Genomic DNA, 21,392 nt, shown 5'->3' with positions numbered 1-21,392 from the left:
CAGTTGCGGTTCCAGAAAAGAAGAAGTTAAAGTAGCAGATTATGAATTTTGATTTTAGCACAGGGAGGATTAACACATGAGATGCCCTATTTGGAGTTTAGAATTTTTAAAATATAAATTTAGAGTATCCAATTCATTTTTTTCCAATTAAGGGGCAATTTAGCATGGCCAATTCACCTACCCTGCACATCTTTTGGGCTGTGGGGCGAAACCCACGCAAACACGGGGAGAATGTGCAAACACCACACGGACAGTGACCCAGAGCTGGGATCGAACCTGGGACCTCGGCACCATGAAGCAGCAGGGCTAACCCACTGCGCCACTGTGCTGCCCGGAGTTTAGAATTTACTTCAATTGGAATAGCTGCTTAGAATATTGCTTTTATGAATATCACTTCCACTGAACTGGTTATTCATGATAATGCTCAAGCTGCACGTGTTCAGTGAGGTAAGGAAACCACAAGTACAACTGGACATGTTCCTTCAAATAGTGGGCCAGAGGATCTGAATCCACAAGACATGGTAAAAGAGGTTATGTTGCGGGAGTAGTAATCCGAAGAGTTGGACCAGTGATCCTGTGACAGGAGTTCAAGCCTCGGGAGACAACCAGGGAATTTTAATTCAATTCATCAAATAAATCTGGATTATAAAAGATGACCTTGCAACTACCAGATTATTGGAAAGTCCAACTCCAGACGCATAGCAATGTGATTAACTCTTAACTGTCCTCCAAAATGAATTAGGAAGCTACTCTGTTGTCAAGGAGGCGAGCCACCACCTTCTCAGGGCAATGAGGGATGAGCAGTAAATGCTGACTTTGCCCACATCCCGTGAGTATATCAAAAATACACTACCTGACAAAAACGACAATCAATAAAGGTGAACAGTCAACAGGATGGGTGACTCAAGCACTCATTTTTTTTTTAAACAAAGTAACTGTTACGATGGGAAGATATTAGATTAGCATTCTGTCAAAAGAGCTGAAGGGAATACGGAGTTGAGATTACAATCAGATCAGTCATAATCTTATTTAATGGCGGAGGAGGCTCGAGCAGCCAAGTGGTCTGCTGCTGCTCCTAATTTGTACATTCCAATGTAGGTCCAGCCAGAACTAAGCTTTTCTAAAAGGTACAAAAGTACTTTGATTTTGTTTAAACAGGACCGTAAAAAATATACAGATATCATGGAGGATTGACTGCGGATCAAACCAGTAATCTTCAGTTGCTGGCTTGGTGCCTTTGTATTTATTCTAACTTATTACCAGAAATAATCAATTACAATTTATTACTTCCCCTCCCAAATTTAAAATCAAACCAACCTGTAAGCTTGCCCTAGACTTCTATAAGCATCTGTAAAATCTGTTTTGAGTTTAACGGCTTCTTTGAAAGCATCAATTGCTTCCTACAAGATAAATAACAAAAGACTCTTCAGTTACTATCACATGAAACAAATACAAATCTGCCAATTTTTATCTTTACAGCAAAATTCTTCTCTAAATCATTATTTACACATATTAAGCAGATCACACACAAAGCACAATAATTTACACTATTAACTGAAGAGTGGAGGATACCCAAGGCAACTTTGTCCCTTTAAGAAATGTTTTGTCTTATCAAATGGCTTCAGTGATGTCATTGTGTGGGTGGAGCTGGGCTGTGGCTCTGAGTTTTACTTTTGTTTTTGAGCTGGGAGGTGTGTGGCTCTGAGTTTTACTGCTTTCATTTTCACATTTGGCTGCTGTATTCAGACAGACAAGGATCTTGGAGTCTCTGCATTTTAAAAGCTGTCTCCAGATCACGTGATATTTTAAAAGTGATAACTGTTTGTGGAAGGAATTCAAACCTACTGTTTGGTTAAAGGGTTTTCTGGTTTATGGGATCTTGTTATTAAATTGGAAACAGCTTAAGGGGGAAATGTATTAAGGGTCATACATAGAGTGCTGTAGCTGTGTGGGATATTTATGTTTGTAGTTGATAAAAATGCTTACTATGTGTTTACAAAAATGTTAACTAAATTCGGAGAATAAACTTTGTTTTTGATTAAAAGTGCTTAAGGCCTCTGTTGAATAACACATGAAAGGTAGGCCCTTGTACTTCCCGTAACCAAAATTAATAAACAGTTGTAGGTCAGGTGAACTCCATGATATACTTTGGAGTTTTCTAAACCCTGGCCCATAACACCAGTTTGAGCTGTGATCCTAAATGTGAACCTCCTGTATCAATCATAGGGATTGCACGGTGCTGAAGGAGAGTGTTGGGGAAATGCTCTAAGAATTGCACAAAATGTGCCCTTCAGATGCAGTCGGTACTGAATTCTAGGAAAGAAAAGAGCTCACGCTAATTAAACCAGGAAGGGTCAATACAACAAACCATGTTATACCAGGCATGGAGGCTCTGCCTTAAGTACACCTACGTGTAATCTCTTTCATAACAAAGACCTGCAAATTTATGGAGTAAACAAGGAATTTTGCACATCCAGGTGCTCGTACATAGTTGCTGAGGGATTATTTAGTTAGCATTCTTTTAGTTGTTTTATGGTAGTCTTCTCAGAAGCTATGGTGCCAAATGGGTGTAAAATGGCTTTGCAGCAAAATCCTAAAGGCATAGCTGACAGACACTGGTTCCAGAAATTAAAATTGTATAGCCATAACTCCCAGATATGAGTACATCACTTATAAGTTTCTCCAAGATCAAGGGAGAGGAGATTTAAGCTGGCTAGAAGTACAGAAACCAGCATGGATGGTGAATTGACCCAGGAGCTGAAATTCAGAAAGAACAGGTAGCAACACCTCTACAGGTCAACTCAATTCTCCCAAAGGTAAGTGAGACAACCAGTTAATCCACACCAGCTCATGATGTGGTCATACATGAAGTGCTGGAAACATTCATATAGATTTATTTTAACTTTAAATAATTTGTCAGCTGTCTAAAGAGTACAATCCAAAATTGATTCCTCTACAGTTTATCAGACATCTAAAGCAAACAAACAGATTGAAAATTTTTATTCTTGTTCACGACACTTACCTTCAGCATACCTCTGTGATAAAAGGTAAGACCTTTGTACAGCATTGCAATTGGCTGATATTTCTTCATTTCTAAGGACAGCTGGAAGTCTTCATGTGCTGCTGCATAATCCTAGGTGAAACAAAGTTAAAAACATACAGAAAAAACTTTCAAATTAAACTGGCAGAATTTTTAAAAAACTTGGGAACAGAGATAACTATTGTTCCAATTCTATTATGCCAATGCATCAAACTTAATATCTTCCTTATAATGGAGTTCAGCGTGATTGCGTGCCATTGTGCTGTCTTGTACATTAAGAGATTGAATCAGATATGCAATCAATGAGCACAGGTGGAAGAGGTAAGTGAAAAATATCCTGAGGTTCATTTACATCAATAAAATCTAAATTCTTCCAATATCTTATCTTTCATAATTGTATTTATTCACACACACAGGTCCCTATTCTCTCTTTTCCCTAAGAACACTAATCATTGCTGTGTTACAATTCTACATTTTCTTTAGCACTCCTTTACGCATCAACCCAGAGAATGTATCTGTAGGGTATTTATTCAGAGGGAGCCTGAACCTTAAGCAGCATGTATACCCCTGCATTATTAGTAAAAATAGCTGAATAGTAATCAGGGTGGCATCTCTGGCCAATTTTCCATTCACCAAGGGCACTGTATCAAATGGTATCAACATCCAGCTAAGAATGAATAATTTAACATAGACCTGTGATTATAATGGGAGCATGGCTACCCAAAAAAGGAAGGAAAAAAAGTGTGCAAGGGTATGTTGAAAAAAACTCTCTGCTTCAACCAGCTGATCCATCAAATTGGCCTGTCTTCAGATATGTTAGTGTTGCAGCAAGTTATATATAAAATTTATCTGCTCAAGAATTTAGCTTTAATGAGAATCTTGCTAACTGTCACTTACGGTCACAACTTTCTTTGCAGACCCTGAAACTGTAACCTGATTTATCTTTTCTATATCTTTCAATGTTTTAGATATTTCGGTGAGTTCTCCCTCCGCTGTGGGGGCTGGTGGACCCCATTGTGGTTCCCAATGAGCACGTCTGCAGTAAGTGTTGGCTGCTTGAGGAACTCCAGCTCAGACTTGATGAGCTGGAATCTGAGCTTCAGACACTGTGACACATCAGGGAGGGGGAGAGAAAACTGGACACTGTGTTCCAGGAGGCAGTCACACCCCTTAGATTAAAAACCCTGAATTCGGCAAGTGGTCAAGGACAGGAGGGTGTGGCTGCGAGTGAGGCAGGTACATGGGACCAGGAGGTAGGGTTGTAGGAGCCTCAGTCCCTGAACTTGTCCAACAGGTTCGAGATTCTTGCTCCCTGTGTGGGTGGGAACGGGGGCCGAAGGGAGGATGAGGAAATTGACCACTGCACTGTGGTACAGGGAGCCACAGAGAGAGAGAAAAAAAGAAAGTCGCAATTGGGAATAGTATAGTTAGGGGCTTTGACACTGTTCTGTGACCAGGATCATGGTGCTTGAGTTCGGGATATCTCATCTGGGCTGCAGAGGAACTTGGAGTGGGAGGGTAAAGATCTAGTCCACAGGAGGTACCAACGACATAGGTAGAAGAAGGGAGAATGAACAGCTAGGAGCTAAATTAAAAAGCAGAACCAAAAAGGTAATAATCTCTGGATTGCTACCTGAGCCATGAGCTAATTGGCACAGAGTCAATAAGATTAAGGAAGTAAATGCGTGGCTCAAAGAATGGTGTGGGAGAAATGGGTTTGAATTCATGGGACGTTGGCACCAGTACTGGGGAGAGGGGACCTGTTCTGAAAATTAAAGTTAAGGGAGAGGGTAGAAGTGCAGGTTAATGATGAGGACTTTCAACTAGTTAAAGGAGCCGAGTGGGCAGCACGGTAGCGCAGTGGGTTAGCCCTACAGCCTCACGGAGCCGAGGTCCCAGGTTCGATGCTGGCTCTGGGTCACTATCCGTGTGGAGTTTGCACATCTCCCCGTGTTTGCGTGGGTTTCACCCCCACAACCCAAAAAAAGATGTGCAGGCTAGGTGGATTGGCCATGCTAAATTGCCCCTTAATTGGAAAAAATGAATTGGGTACTCTGAATTAATTTTTTTTTTTTTAAATAAAGTTTCCAGAGGGCAGCACGGTGGCACAAGTGGTTAGCACAGTTGCCTCACTGTGCCGAGGTCCCAGGTTCGATCTCGGCTCTGGGTCACTGTCCGTGTGGGTTTCGGCCCCACAACCCAAAAGATACGCAGGGAAGGTGGATTGGTCACGCTAAATTGCCCCTTAATTGGAAAAAATGAATTGGATACTCTAAATTGTTTTTTAAACTTTCCAGACGGGCAGCACAATGACGCAGTGGTTAGCACTTCTGACTCATGGCGCCGAGGTCCCAGGTTCGACCCAGCTCTGGGTCACTGTCAGTGTAGAGTTTACACATTCTCCCCGTGTTTGCGTGGGTTTCGCCCCCACAATCCAAAGATGTGCAGGCTAGGTGGATTGGCCATACTAAATTGCCCCTCAATTGGCAAAAATTAATTGAGCACTCTAAATTTATTAAAAATATAAATAAATAAATAAATAAATAAAAGAAAGTTTCCAGACCACGTAACTAGAACAGAGTGTATAGAGAGTGGCAGGAATCTAACCTCAGACAGAGCAAAAAAGGTGACAAGTGTGAGAAGGGAGGTGGTCAGTGCAGGACTGAGGGTGTTGTGCCTAAATGCGCGCAGTATACTGTTGCGCATATTGAAATTGGCCGGTATGATGTTGTGGGCATCACAGAGACGTGGCTGCAAGGGGATCTAAATAGCCAAGGATATGTGTCCTACCGAAAGGACAGACAGATGTGCAAAAGGGGCAGGGTTGCATTGTTAGTAAGGAATGAAGTTAAATCGATAGCAAGAAGTGATATAGGATCAGAGGGCTAGAATACAAGACCAGGGATGTACTTATGAGGCTGTATAAGGCTCTGGTCAGACCCCATTTGGAATATTGTGAGCAGTTCTGGGCCCCATATCTAAGGAAGGATGAGGAGGTTCACACGAATGGTCCCTGGAATGAAGAACTTGTCGGATGAGGAACGGTTGAGGACTCTGGGTCTGTACTCGGAGTTTAGAAGGATGAGGGGTGATCTTATTGAAACTTACAGGATACTGCAAGGCCTGGACAGAGTGGACGTGGAGAGGATGTTTCCACTTGTAGGAAAAACTAGAACCAGAGGGCACAATCTCAGACTAAAGGGACAATCCTTTAAAACGGAGATGAGGAGGAATTTCTTCAGCCAGAGGGTAGTGAATCTGTGGAACTCTTTGCCGAAGAAGGCTGTGGAGGTCAAGTCACTGAGTGTCTTTAAGACAGAGATAGATAGATTCTTGATTAATAAGGGAATCAGGGGTTATGGACAGAAGGCAGCAGAATGGGGACGAGAAAAATATCAGCCATGATCGAATGGGCCGAGTGGCCTAATTCTGCTCCCATGTCTTCTGCCTCTGCTAATCTGCAGGGTTTAAATGAGTTATATTATTTATAACATTTCCAAAATTCAGTTTTTGTGGTTGACTTAGTTTGTTACCACAAAAACTCTTGATAATTACAGGAAGCATGTTCACCAATTACATACCTCAGATATAAAGTGAAGTGTGCCTCTATGCCTGTACAAACGTGCTGATGGGCGCAACTGAATGGCCCTGCTGAGATCATTTAACGCCTCACTAATTCGACCCAGTGGGGACAAAATCTGCAAAGTCAAAAAACAGAGCCACCATCCTCTATCATAGCGTGCATGTAAACCCTCCTAAATGATATCCACAACAACATTCAAGTCATCAGAAATAAATAAGTAGTTACTGAACAAAGACAAATCTTACCTCTGCTCTCTGCTCAAATACCTCGGGTGCATTTGGTTCTAAGGTTATAACTCTGTTCAGCTCAAAGAGGGCAAGCTCAGCATTTTTTATATCCTGAAACGCAAATGTCACTTTGAATACCAGTACTCCACAGTAACTTCAACAAAGATAAACATGAAGTAGTGCGTTTTGGTAGAAAGAGGAGATAGAACACTTATTGCTTGAAATATGCAAATTTTGATGGGGTAGATGCACAAAGGGTTTGGAGTACAAATACACCAATCACAGATGTTGTGCCACGGGTTAGCAAGGCTATAAAAATAAAGTAAACCAAACTAAACTAGAGGTCTTAATTCCAGAGAGATAGAATTGTAATGCAGGGAAGTTGTATTAAACCCATATCAAACCTTGGTGAGACCACACTTATTACAGTTTTGGTCACCTCCGGATGAGAGCAGAAATGCATGTGTATAAAAATGAGGAAGGAATCAACAGGCTGGGTCTTTTTTCCCATTAAAAAAGAAAGCTGAGACCATCAAAATTACAAAAGACTTTGATAAGAGTGGATAGAGAGAGAATGCTTCCTCTTGTGGGGAAGAGCATATCTAGAAGCCGTCAATATAAGATAGTCACCAAGAAATCCAACAGGGAATTCAGAATAATAGGCGCGATTCTCCGATCGCAGGACAGAGTGTCCGCACCATCGTGAAACGCTAAGCGGGCAGTAGCGATTCTGTCCCCCACAGGGGGCCAGCACGGCACTGGAGCAGTTCACGCCACTCCAGCCTTACTTCCTTACTTCCACTAGGGACGGCGCCAACCCACGCGTGCGCAGTGGCGACGCGTCAACCCACGTATGCGCAGTGGCCTTACTGAACGCTCCGGCCCCGACACATGGCACGGGACACCCCCCCCCCCCCACCCCAAACAGGCCGACCCCCCGACCCTTCGCGCAGAGTTCCCGCCGGCAGCGACCAGGTGTGGACGGCGCCAGCGGGACTCTGCTTTTTCTGCTCGGCCCATGCGGGCCGGAGAATAGGAGGCCCCACCGCGTACAGCGGCCCGCGACCGGTGCCGCACCAAACGCGCCAAGCTGATTCTCCATACCTCGGAGAATCGCGCGCCGGCATCGTGGTTGCGGCGGTTCGCCAGCCCGGCGTGGGGCTGGGAGAATTGCACCCAATGTTCTTTCCCCAAAAAGTGGCAAGAATGTGGAACTCGCAATTGAAAAGAATTGTATAGGTGTGTTTAAGTGGAAGCAAGACAAGCATATGAGTAGATTACAATAATAGATTTAGATGAGCAAAGATGGTAGGTTTGAGTGCAACATAAACACGGATATGGCCAGGTTGGGCTGAATGACCTGTTACTGTGCCAGATATCCCATGTATGGGTCATTTTCTTTTGGTCCCCTTCCCTTATGCTTACATGGACATTTGAGGCTAATGTGGGAGATGGTAGTCAATCATTAAGAAACATTCATTGGCTCAATAGATTTGTTCATAACGACCTTCACGATACAGATTAACTTATCGGGCTTGTATAAAAATAATTCTAAACTTATAAACAAAATGAAAGCTGACAACAAATTCAAAAAAAAAAATCACAAGCTTTCCCGCATCATACCATGGGCTTTAATTCAAACAGGAGAAATACTGACCTGCAAACCCTTCTTTCCATACGCAATTCCTCTCCCATAGATGGCACCCACGAGTTCTGGGTTTCCCTACTCTCAGATATAATAATAAAGGAAAGGCAAGTAGCAGAAATGCAGCTGCTTCAGACAAATTTCCATTGTAAAAAAGATGCTACACGTTGTGTCTTTATGACTGACCCCAATTGTATTTTACCACCTAATTATATGTTCAAACTGAATGTATCCTATCTAACTAAATTTTTTCCATTTAATTATCCAAGTCTTAAAAAAAGCAGAATGTATGAAATGCATATTACACTTAATTTTGGCTCATTCAACTACGCAGTCTCCACATTAAAAACTTGCTTTTCCAAAGGTAGGCACACACACAATAAGTATAAGAGTGTAAGCTGAAGCTATGTGTCACAGTTTTGTTGTAATTTGGATAAAATGTACATACTTGCAGCAATGCTGAAAAGTGTTTTATTGCTTCATCATACAAGCTGTTTCCAATCAGGACATAGCCAAATGCTAGGGAGAAACAAATATGGGGTAACATTAACTTATGAAGTATTTCAAATACTAAGTGAAGTTGCAATTAATTCCAAAGAGTTCTAAATATTATTTGTATTTTGTTTAACCTTTTTGTAATTTTTAAGCAATTGCACTGATGACATCAATTGGCCAGCTGAATGTAAGACTGAGGGAGATGGACTTAATGCATGTAAATTAAAGATCAGCACATTGATTAATAACTGAGTAAGTAATTATTAACAGTAACAAGTCACTAACTTGGGGTCAGCAATTTTCTTAATTCAACTCTATTTCAGCACTGGAATGACTGGTCTGAACATAGGCAACCCCTAATTGGGTCATCAATACTCACCAATATTTTTTTAACTCTTTATGGTCACAAGTAGGCTTACATTAACACTGGAATGAAGTTACTGTGAAAAGCCCCTAGTCGCCACATTCCGGCGCCTGTTCGGGTACACAGAGGGCGAATTCAGAATGTCCAATTCACCAAAAAGCACGTCTTTCAGGACTTGTGGGAGGAAACCGGAGCACCCAGAGGAAACCCATGCAGAAACGGGGAGAATGTGCAGGCCCACACAGAGTGACCCAAGCCGGGAATCGGTTTCGGAAAGGAGTAAAAGCAACAGGGTTGTGATGGGAGACTTCAACTTCCCCAATATTTACTGGGACTCACTGGGGCAGAGTTTGTAAGGAGCATCCAGGATGGCTTCTTAAAACAATATGTAGGGAAGGGGCTGTACTGGACCTGGTATTGGGGAATGGGCCCGGCCAGGTGGTAGAAGTTTCAGTAGGGGAGCATTTCGGGAACAGTGACTACAATTCAGCAAGTTTTAAAAGTGCTGGTGGACAAGGATAAGAGTGGTCCTAGGGTCAATGTGCTAAATTGGGGGAAGGCTAATTATAACAATATTAGGCAGGAACTGAAAAACCTAGATTGGGGGTGGATGTTTGAGGGTAAATCAACATCTGTCATGTGGGAGGCTTTCAAATGTCAGTTTAAGGAATTCAGGACCGGCATGTTCCTGTGAGGAAGTCGGATAAATATGGCAAATTTCAGGAACCTTGGATAACGACAGATATTGCAGGCCTCGTCAAAAAGAAAAAGGAGGCATATGTCAGGGCTAGAAGGCTGGGAACAGACGAAGCCTGTGTGGGATATAAGGAAAGTTGGAAGGAACTTAAGCAAGGAGTCAGGAGAGCTAAAAGGAGTCACGAAAAGTCATTGGCAAATAGGGTTAAGGAAAATCCCAAGGCTTTTTACACGTACATAAAAAGCAAGAGGGTAGCCAGGGAAAGGGTTGGTCCACTGAAAGATAGGCAAGGGAATCTATGTGTGGAGCCAGAGGAATTGGGTGAGGTACTAAATGAATACTTTGCATCAGTATTCACCAAAGAGACCAGCCCCCCCCAAAAAAATGTCAACCGCTCAGCCTGAACACCAGCCCATGTAGCGCTGGCCTGCCGTGGGCCCTCCCACGTAGGACACGACCCGCCTAATCGTTCGAGGTGGTGCAGAGACGTACGCCGCCGTATACAGAAGCAACGACTGGCCAACGCAGCGTGACCTCTCAAGTCCGAGAATCTTCATGGCCAACGCTTTCGGCGTTCGCACGACACTTGCAACCAGCCGGCATACGGCGCCCGACTTGTACTCAGGTTTCTGGGAATGCCCCGACATGTGTATCTCTAAATCCCGTCACCGTGACACATTTGAGTGCAACCCAAGGGAACCAGGCACTGGGAACGCCACCGCCCCGGAGCGCCTTAAAACAGACTTGGGCACCCCGCCACCTAGGTGTGCCTGAAAACAAGACAAGAGGTGCCCACCACAAAGGCAAAACCGCAACAGACTTTTTATTGTATTAGGATATATATCGTCTGTTCTTGAAAAAAGTGTATACATATATATATTGTGTCTTTGTTTTCTCGACAGTAAAATCTTTAAAGTGTTTCTCTCGCGCCCACCAGAACACATTGTATCAGAGTTACCGCCGGCTCGGACTCTGACCGATTTTTAGGCCGGCAACTGAGTTCGAAAAGTCCGTCAAAATGAAGGGGAGGTCGTGTCTCACTTAACTTGATAGAGTTTTTTGAGGAGGTCACAAAGATGATTGATGCAGGTAGGGCAGTGGATGTTGTCTATATGGACTTCAGCAAGGCCTTTGAAAAGATACCTCATGGCAGACTGGTACAAAAGGTGCAGTCACACGGGATCAGAGGTGAGCCGGCAAGATGGATATAGAACTGGCTAGGTCATAGAAGGCAGAGAGTAGCAATGGAAGTGTGCTTTTCTGATTGGAGGGCTGTGACTAGTGGCGTTCCGCAGGGATCAGTGCTGGGACCTTTGCTGTTTGCTATATAAATGATTTGGAGGAAAATGTAACTGGTCTGATTAGCAAGTTTGCGGACGACACAAAGGTTGGTGGAATAGTGACGAGGACAGTCAGAGGATACAGCAGGATTTAGATTGTTTGGAGGCATGAGCAAAGAGATGGCAGATGGAGTTTAATCCGGACAAATGTGAGGTGATGCATTTTGGAAGGTCTAATGCAGGTAGAGAATATACAGTGAATGGTAGAACCCTCAAGAGTATTGACAGTCAGAGAGATCTAGGTGTACAGGTCCACAGGTCACTGAAAGGGGCAACACAGGTGGAGAACGTAGTCAAGAAGGCATACGGCATGCTTGCCTTCATTGGCCGGGGCATTGAGTATAAAAATTGGCAAGTCATGATGCAGCTGTATAGAACCTTAGTTACGCTACATTTGGATTACAGTATTCAATTCTGGTTGCCACACTACCAGAAGGATGTGGAGGCTTTGGAGAGGGTGCAGAAGAGATTTACCAGCATGTTGTCTGGTATGGAGGGCATTAGCTATGAGGAGAGGTTGAAGAAACTTGCTTTGTTCTCACTGGAACGACGGAGGTTGAGGGGCAACCTGATAGAGGTCTACAAAATTATGAGGGGCATAGACAGAATGGGTAGTCAGAGACTTTTTCCCAGGGTAGAGGGGTCAATTACTAGGGGGCATAGGTTTAAGGTGCAAGGGGCAAAGTTTAGAGGAGATGGACAGGGCAAGTTTTTCTTTTTTACACAGAGGGTAGTGAGTGCCTGGAACTCGCTGCCGGAGGAGGTGGTAGAAGCAGGGACCATAGTGACGTTTAAGGATCATCTTGACAAATACATGAATAGGATGGGAATAGAGGGAGACGACCCTGGAGGTGTAGAAGATTTTAGTTTAGACGGGCAGCATGGTCGGCGCAGAATTGGACGGCCGAAGGGCCTGTTCCTGTGCTGTACTTTTCTTTGTTCTTTGTTCAAACCTGGGACCCTGGCTCTGTGAAGCAACAGTGCTAACCATTGTGGTACCATGCTGCCCACATTAAAACCAGCAAAGATACAGCAAAACAATGTTAAATTTACTGATGGTGATTTGTATCTGATTTTATTTGATTTCTTATTGTCACATGTATTAGTATACAATGAAAAGTATTGTTTCTTGCATGCTGTACAAACAATGCATATCATACATAGGGAAGGAAGGAGAGACTGCAGAAGATAATGTTACAGTTATAGCAACGTGTAGAGAAAAGAACAACTTAATACGAGGTAGGTCCATTCAAAAGTCTGATGGCACGAGGGAAGAAGCAAATCTGTCAAATCTAAAGAGATACTGAATGCAACATATAACAGGAAGGTCTAAGATTCAACACCCATCCTATGCTGGCTGCTGATCTAGAGCAACAACAGGCTCTGGTGCCCAAGTCAAGACAAAGAAAAACTGCTTCTTGCTCACTACCTAACAACCACCTAAAAGATGCATCAGTATTACGTCTGTCCATGATACTCCTCAAATCCATATAGCTAGACATGGTAGGGCTGTTGTGGTTCACACATTAAAAAAGGGCCATTTGGGACACGCATCAAAGGGTGCAATGTATTTATGGAACTCTCCTTCAGGAGGTTACAAGAAAATGTATTGTCGGAGTACAATGCAATATATCTAACTGTTTCATGGCTGCTGCAACTTTTTCTGTCATCAACAATTGTCCAAACGTTTTCCAGATAATTAACTCTGAATACAACTACCCAACTACAGCACAGCTGATGTCAAATGGGCTGTCGTTGCATTGCAGCAGCATCCAAGAACTGCTTAGGTTATTAGATTAGGTTTGTAGTATTTACATACCACTTCCCACAGTGGCAGATGCTAATGGAAGAGTGTGTCTCCTCTCGCAACTTTTCAGTCAATTCTGGAAAAAAATTGGTGGCTCTGTTCGGACACTCCATTACCATACCGCAGTTGAAATAGGATACAACCTAAAACAGTACAATACGTGTCCTGAATAAAACTTGTGGCTTTTCTTGGACTGGACAATCCAAATGAAAAATCACTGAACTCTCAAATTAATACATACCCAATTCCTCATTTGTATTTGCGTCGGTAGTAGAAAAAGGGAACCTCTTTTGTTCAGCCAATACTTTAGCCTGACTCTGAAATTGAGATACATAATGCATTGATGCAGAGCATACCAAGAAACTACAAAATATGTTGCTTGCATTGTTCAAAAGCTTGTTACACAGCATCACCCTCTCTAATCGTCAAGAATGCAACCCAGATGCTTTGCGGTATGTAACCGATCTTACAATATAGTCCGACTGAGGCCACTTCTGATGAAATCCTGCTGAACATTTCTTCCTCTTGTACAAATAAACCTCGGTCCACAATAAGAAAAATAATAGGTCTGGTTAATTTTCCACCAATTCCTGTTGAGAATCACTTTAAAGGCTGTTGTGATTTGTAAAATTTCTAAATTCTAAAGGGGCTGCAGGAGCAGAGGGATTAATGTGCATAATCATTGAAAGCAGCAGGGCAGGTTGAGAGTACAGTTTCAAAAATTATACAGGATCCTTGGTTTTATAAATAGGAGCATAGAGTACAAAAGCAAGGCCGTTTGATAAACTTATTGGTTTGGCCACAACTGGAGCATTACATCCAATTTTAGGTGCCACACTCAAGTAAGGATGTGAATGCATTATAGAGGGTGCAGAAAAGATTCATGAGAATGCTTCCTGGAGTGAGGAACTTCATTTATGTGAACAGATCGCAAAAGCTAGGGCTGAGAATAATAATGATAATCTTTATTAGTGTCACTTTACATTAACACTGCAATGAAGTTACTGTGAAAAGCCCCTAGTCTCCATATTCCAGCGCCTGTTCGGGTACACTGAGGGAGAATTCAGAATGTCCAATTCACCTAACAGCACGTCTTTCGGGACTTGTGGGAGAAAACTGGAGCACCCGGAGGAAACCCTCACAGACAGGGGGAGAACGTACATCCTCCGCACAGACAGTGATCCAAGTCAGGAATTGAACACGGGTCCCTATGCGGTGAAGCAACAGTTCTAACCATTGTGCTACTGTGCCACCCAAGGAAGGTTTGAGAGGAGATTTGATAGAGGTACTCAATATCATGAGGGGTCTGGGCAGAGTAGATAGGAATAAACTATTCTCACTGGTGCATTTGTGGAAGGATTATCAACAAGACGACACTGATTTAAGATGATCAGCAAAAGAACCAATGGCCTAATGGGGAAATTTTTTTTTTTTTTTTTACACAGCCAGTGGTTAGCATCGTGAATGCATTGCCTGAGAATGTGGTGGAGTAAGGTTCAGTCACCGCTTTCAAAAGAGAATTGGGTTCACTATCTGAAGAGGAAGAATTTGCAGGGCTGTGGGAGAAAAAGCGAAGCATGGCACAGGGGAATTGCTCTTGCAGAGAGCCAACACAGACACATGCCAAATGGCCTCCTTCTGTACTGTAACCATTCTATGATAACAATAATAATCTTGATTATTGTCACAAGTAGGCTTACGTTAACACTGCAACAAAGTTACTGTGAAAAGCCCCTACTCCATGATATTTATTACGAACAACAGTGTATGGCTCTTTTACATTATACCTCAAAAAACCATTAGGCTATTCCAAATTAATGATGCTAGACATCTGAAAAATCTAATTTTTAGGAGCAACGGCACAATAAATCAATGAAATCTCTGAATAATACTGATACTCACTGCATCCAATGCTACACATATCTTTCTGAATGATGTAAAACCTAGAAACCTATAGTCAAACACAGGGTTAGTTATAAAATTAACAGATCTTACAACTGGAGCACGTCCAGCTGATGCAATCCTATTCATTTGGCACTTTTCTGACTCATTACACTGCAAGTGTAAATTACAGGTACAAATTTGACCAGCATTTAAGATAATCCTGAATTAATCATTTAGTTCAAAACAGTAAGTAAATTCGGAATCATCAATGGGTTTGTTCTTTTCTTTGTAAAATAAACAGAACATACCAGAATTTTCTCTGTGTCAAGGGACAGCACTGGTTCACATGGTGGAGCTCCACTGGGCACGCAGTCAGTGTCTTCAGGATTCAGAAATGAAGACTCTGAAACATGAAGCAAAACAAACCTTTCACAAAGTCATTTAGCAATTTACCCGTTTCTCTTTATTTTTGCAATTTCGAGGTTATGGGTACATAACTGAAAAATCATAATCTGCCTTAATTTTATGAGTATTGGCCGATTTGCTGCATAATTCCAACATTATCTGTTTTCATTTTGAACTTTTGCTTTTAAAATCCCACGACATTTTAAATGTTTGTTCCGGGGTTACATAGATAATTAAAGATTCACAGGATCACTGGGATGATAAAACAAAATTGTGGCTATAAAAATATGAAGAAACCTGTTAAAGTCACAGATATAATAGGTATCTCATAGATATAACATATAACTTACATAGCATTTGATTAACAAAATCAGAGTTCATGGACCAGACCAACTGCCATATAGCACTTACTGCCAACTTCATCAGTAGACATTAGACAGAGGTCTCTTTGCCCCTGAATGTACATGTGGACATTAAAGATCCCATGGTACTAAATGAAGACTGGAGAGATCTAATTTCCCTCTTCAACCAATACTGCATTGCTACTTAGAGAGCGCTGTGGTACATAATGGATGCCATGTTTTTCTGCATAGAATCTGTCATTACAAAGCAATTAATTGTGTGGCGCAATTCAAGCTGTTTTATTCTGATAAGATGGTAGTGATGTAAACAGTAAGAAGTCTTACAACACCAGGTTAAGTCCAACAGGTTTGTTTCAAACACGAGCTTTCGGAGCACTGCTCCTTCCTCAGGCGAATGGAGAGGTATGTCTCTCCATTCACCTGAGGAAGGAGCTGCGCTCCGAAAGCTCGTGTTTGAAACAAACCTGTTGGACTTAACCTGGTGTTGTAAGACTTCTTACTGTGCTCACCCAAGTCCAACGCCGGCATCTCCACATCAGTGATGTAAAGACATTTTTAAGTATAGTCATAGGCTAAGTGCACACAGTAATACTGCTATTGTGCATATTTAAAGCAATGAACATACACTAAACAAACACTTCTAAAGACTGAGCCATAACATTTAAATATATTTGAAGATTTTTGCATTGGTGCATTGCCTTATTAAATTGTAAATATTTTCACGCATATGATGTGGAATTGTCACATTATGTGGAAAGACATTGCTGAAAATTAACTATCAAAGTGCAATGTCACATGTAATCATCGAATGGTAGATTTAGGTTTGTCAAGTGTACCGAGGTACTGTGCAAAGTATTGTTCTGCGTATAGTCCAAGCAGATAGTTCCATACATGAAAAAGATAGGGCATACAATAAATACACAATGTAAATACATAGACAGAAATCAAGTGAAGCACATGGAGTACACTGCTACACAGTAAAGAAGATGCGTAGAGAGATCAATTCAGTCCATAAGAGAGCCATTCAGGAGTCTGGTAAGAGCACAGAAGAAGCTGTTTTTGAACCTGTTAGTGCATGTTCGCAGACTTTTCTATCTTCTGCCCAATGGAAGGGGGTGGAAGAGACAATAACCCGGGTGGGAGGGGTCTTTGATTTTACCGTCCGCTTTTCCAAGGCAGCGGGAGGTGTAGATAGAGTCAATGGATAGGAGGCAAGTTCATGTGATGGGCTGAGCTGTATTCACGACTCTGTAGTTTCTTACGGTCTTGAGCCGAACAGATGCCATACCAGGCTATGATGCAGCCAGATAGAATGTTTCTATGGTGCATCTGTAAACATTGGTAAGAGTCAATGTGGAGATGCTGAATTTCCTTTGTTTCCTGAGGAAGTACAGCCGCTGTTGTGCTTCTTTGGTCGTAGCGTCGACGTGGGTGGACCACGACAGATTGTTGGTGATGTGTGCACCCAGGAAGGTAACAGCACAGTTCATGGCCAGCTCTCTGTTAGAGCTATCTACCTAGCCAGCTAATCCATATGTTTGTATATTCTTCCAGTGTCTGCATGGGTTTCCTCCGGGTGCTCCAGTTTCTTCCCACAGTCCAAAGATGTGCAGGTTAGGTGGATTGGCCATGATAAATTGTTCCACAGTGTATATGGATATGCAGGTTAGGGAACGGGAATGGGGGGGGGGGGAATGAATAGAGTGCTCATTTGAGGGGTCGGTGTAGACTTGATGGGCTGAATGGCCTCCTTCTGCACTGTAGAGATTCTATGATCCCACAATCTACCTGTTTACTGTTGCCCCCTGCATATTTTCCCTCTTAAGGTAATTAATTAATTCCCTTTGAAAGCCATGATTAAATCTGCCTTTACCACAATCTCAGGCAATGCATTCCTGATCTTAACCACCTGCTGTGTAAAAATGTTTTTCCTCATGTCAGCTCTGGTGCTTTTGGCAATCACCTTACATCTGTGGCCTTTGGATCACAACACTTCCGCTCTCCTCTCAACCCCCTGTTCTTCAAAGAGGACAGCCCAGCTTTTCCGATCTATCCACGTAACTGAAGTTTCTCATCCTTGGAACCATTTTCATATTATTTTCTCTCAAGCCTTCATTTCTATCCCACAGTGTAGTGCCCAGAATTGGACACAATACTTCATTTGAGGCTGAACTTGTGTCGTTGAAAGATTCAGCATAACTTCCTTTCCTGTGATGCTGTTGGAGTGTCATGCTGATTTAAGGTTGAAAAGGAGAGACTATTTATAACAGGACACTTAATAGCCCATTAACTCAAGAGTGTGATCCTTGCTGTAATGAAAGAAATGTGGCAGCCAATTTACACACAGCAGGATGTAACAAACAGCAGCGAGATACAATACTGGATAATTTGTTGTCGGAGGAAAAAATATTGGTCAGGACAGCAAGGAGAACGCTGTTTGCTACTGTTCTGAGTAGTTCCACCTACAGATATCTACACCCACATGACAAGGCAGAAATAACGCCTCCTCTGAAAGAGCAGTAATTGCACTGGGAGTGTCAGATTGTGTGCTCAGGTCTCAGAGTAGGACTTGAAGAATGCAGAACTACAGGTTTGAAGATAGTATGTATTATAGAACATAGAACATTACAGCGCTATTGACATAGTTTGTCTTCAGACTGCTGACAGTTATCTTTTGTAAATATATTTATTGAGGTTTTACAGTTTAGAGAGTAACACAAAAAAACTACAAAGCTACAAAAGAACCCATCACCATGAGCAAGAAGAAAATGTTCAACCTATGGAGTACAGAATGAAACAGGAGATCACAAATGGTTCGACAATCATTAGGCAAAACTCCTATGGCCCCACCAAAGGCCAAGGGAGGAGCAAGATAAAGTCATAAAGACATGATAAAACGGTGCAGACCTTCCAAGCCGCACAGGTCCACAATCCTGACAAGAAATCAGGATAAACTTCTTACGGGTGATCGGGCCTGCACCAACGTGCAACTCGCTCAACCCCAGCAGCACCAATGGCATCAGTGACCCATCACAGCCTCCTCTCCTCGAATATCAACCCATCTGCACCCGTGCAAGACCAAAGAACAAATTCATCACAGCCATTCTTGCACAAGAAACAAAAGAAAATCTGAACTGGAAGGTTACATATGTACATACCACACAACCCAACTTAACCCCCCCCCCCAATCCTGACCCAGAGCAAAACTAAATAATTCCATACAATTGTGGACAGAGGACCGGCAATAGCATATTCAGATCACAATCCAACCTACAGACCTCACATTAGGAGAAAAAAAAAGGAAAGAAGGACCAGAATTACCTCACCAGATAATGCACTAGTACCTAAGGAAGGAAGGAAGGAGAGATCCAATGGAAGATCAGACCTTCATGGCCTCCCAAAAGAGAAAAAGAACAAGAACTACCAGAACTAACCCACTGGATACCAAAAGAATCAGGACCCATCCCATATCTCATGCTTTCTTGGGATCCGCCAAGCACCTACCAAAGAGGAGAACAGACCGTTCAATCGACAAGAAGATGACCACACACCCCTCAGGGAGTAGCAGGATATCCATCAAGCACAGGGTTCGGCCAATCCCCAGGCCCCCGTGCATCCCGGAAGCAAAACCCAGCTATCCACAGGCATTCCAGAAAAAGGGCACCCCAGGGGCAGCAAGATGCTAGCCACAGAACGGGGCCTGGCCTAGCCCAGCACCACCCAAATCACAAGAAACTATATCCCCAGGACATCAAACGTACCCCAAAAACCTACACCCCAGCCGAGCCTGCACACTTCCCACACCATCTGATTCACTGCACTGTCCTATTCACACTCAAAAAGCCAGGATAATTGCTCCCGCCTTAGCCAAAGGGGGATCCAACCCAGGGAGAATAAGGACTGTCAAGACACCCAGCAATTGGGTACTTGGGAGGTAGGACCGATTCCCCCCTCCCCTGCACCTCCAGGAAAACTCCTCCCCAACCATCGGGCCACAGCAGGAGATAATCCAAAACAACGGTGACCAGCTGAAGAAGGGAAAAAGAACCCCCAAGGAGGAAACAACCAGACTAACTCAAAGCGACTGCCGTTGCAGAAAGGACACCCAGAGAAATTCTCCTGCCCAACAACCAACTATAACTACTGGTCCCACCTGCTCCAACAATACACATTGTGTTCCACTAGATCAAGAGAGGAGTAAGAGGAGCAAAGAGAGAGACCCAATCAGAGAGGGAGAACACCAAAAAAACTTCAAACCCAAAGATGAGTCAGAAAGAACCCAGTCCTCCCCAGGTCTGCTCAGGACATTGTCGGATAAAGACATGGATTCTTAAATTCAGTAACATAAATAAATAAAATTCATACAGATTAGCTATTATTGCGGGGCTATCCTTAATCTCAGTGAGGACAATCCAACGCTACCAACCCCAACCCTCCCCCGTCCCAGCTCCACTCATCCTCTCCAAAAGGAGTGAAATTAACAAATCACATTCCTTATAATTGGATAATCAATGACACCGGCCATGGTGCCAACATTTTGCACTCCCTTGCAGGAAAAAAGACAGCAACAGTATGATAAACAGGACATAACGCCCAGGATAACAGAAGAATAGCAGGGGAAAGTCCACAATAAGGACATCTTCCATGTTCGACAAAGCAAAAGATAAAGCAGGATCAACAAACACTCTTGTGAATCTATCATGGATTACAACAATCGAAGCATGAGACACCACCACTTCCACCAGTTCCTCTCACCAACACCCAGGAGGTCCACAGCCTAGGCCCCGGCCAGGTGGAATGACTCAACGGGTTCGACCACCTTAGAACATAGAACAGTACAGCACAGAACAGGCCCTTCGGCCCTCAATGTTGTGCCGAGCCATGATCACCCTACTCAAACCCACGTATCCACCCTATACCGGTAACCCAACAACCTCCCCCTTAACCCTACTTTTATTAGGACACTACGGGCAATTTAGCATGGCCAATCCACCTAACCCGCACATCTTTGGACCTTTCTCCCCCCCCCCCAACAAGAATAGAGAACCAGACAATATAGGACCAGTGATTGGTGGGTCCAGCCAACCCTTGGCCTCAAAGACAGGATAGGCTATGCACCATTGAATCTGATACATCCAGCCACCAAATCTAGATTACCAAAGCATGGTAGTCAATTTTCAAACTCAACCAGGAACTCACCTTCCATCTCTCGCCATGGATCAGGCTCCGCCCTGTCTCCATCTCCCAAACCTGTCAGGGTACATGACACACCATGCCACAGGATCTCGACAACACAGAGGAGGGCCCTCACCAAGGAAAGTGCGTATTTGATAACAAGAACCTTCATGTGTGCCTCCATCGCCCTCTTAAAAATACCCTGTGATTCTTTGAAGTGAGCTCTGACGATCTACACCGCAGAGCCGGGATTTTCAGCCAAAACTGCATTTTCGATGGTGGCCATCATCCAGGTGCACACAACATCGCCAAGGCGAGAGCCCACTCAACAACAACTGCTCCACTGCAAGCTGAGCAGCAACCCAAGC

The 21,392-nt window shown here is 43.2% G+C and overlaps 1 protein-coding gene across 5 annotated transcripts in view; it reads right to left on the bottom strand.

Moving 5' to 3' along the window:
- Positions 1–21,392, bottom strand: part of ttc13 (tetratricopeptide repeat domain 13) — a 74,042-nt gene that overhangs the window by 47,976 nt on the left and 4,674 nt on the right. For 4 of the 5 annotated variants that reach the window (XM_038815590.1, XM_038815598.1, XM_038815608.1 and 1 more), the window contains exons 2-9: positions 15,391–15,485; positions 13,440–13,515; positions 8,944–9,014; positions 8,508–8,573; positions 6,869–6,961; positions 6,622–6,738; positions 3,023–3,133; positions 1,318–1,400 (exon numbers count right to left, since the gene is read on the bottom strand). In XM_038815590.1, the coding sequence (XP_038671518.1) occupies positions 1,318–1,400; positions 3,023–3,133; positions 6,622–6,738; positions 6,869–6,961; positions 8,508–8,573; positions 8,944–9,014; positions 13,440–13,515; positions 15,391–15,485 (712 nt within the window). The remainder of the gene's footprint in view (positions 1–1,317; positions 1,401–3,022; positions 3,134–6,621; positions 6,739–6,868; positions 6,962–8,507; positions 8,574–8,943; positions 9,015–13,439; positions 13,516–15,390; positions 15,486–21,392) is intronic. The other variant, XM_038815626.1, reaches the window with a different exon arrangement.

This window comes from Scyliorhinus canicula, chromosome 1, assembly GCF_902713615.1.
Source record: "Scyliorhinus canicula chromosome 1, sScyCan1.1, whole genome shotgun sequence".
Lineage (NCBI taxonomy): Eukaryota > Metazoa > Chordata > Chondrichthyes > Carcharhiniformes > Scyliorhinidae > Scyliorhinus > Scyliorhinus canicula.
The sequence above is the reverse complement of the archived record's forward strand: the minus strand, read 5'-3'. Positions and strand labels throughout refer to the sequence as shown.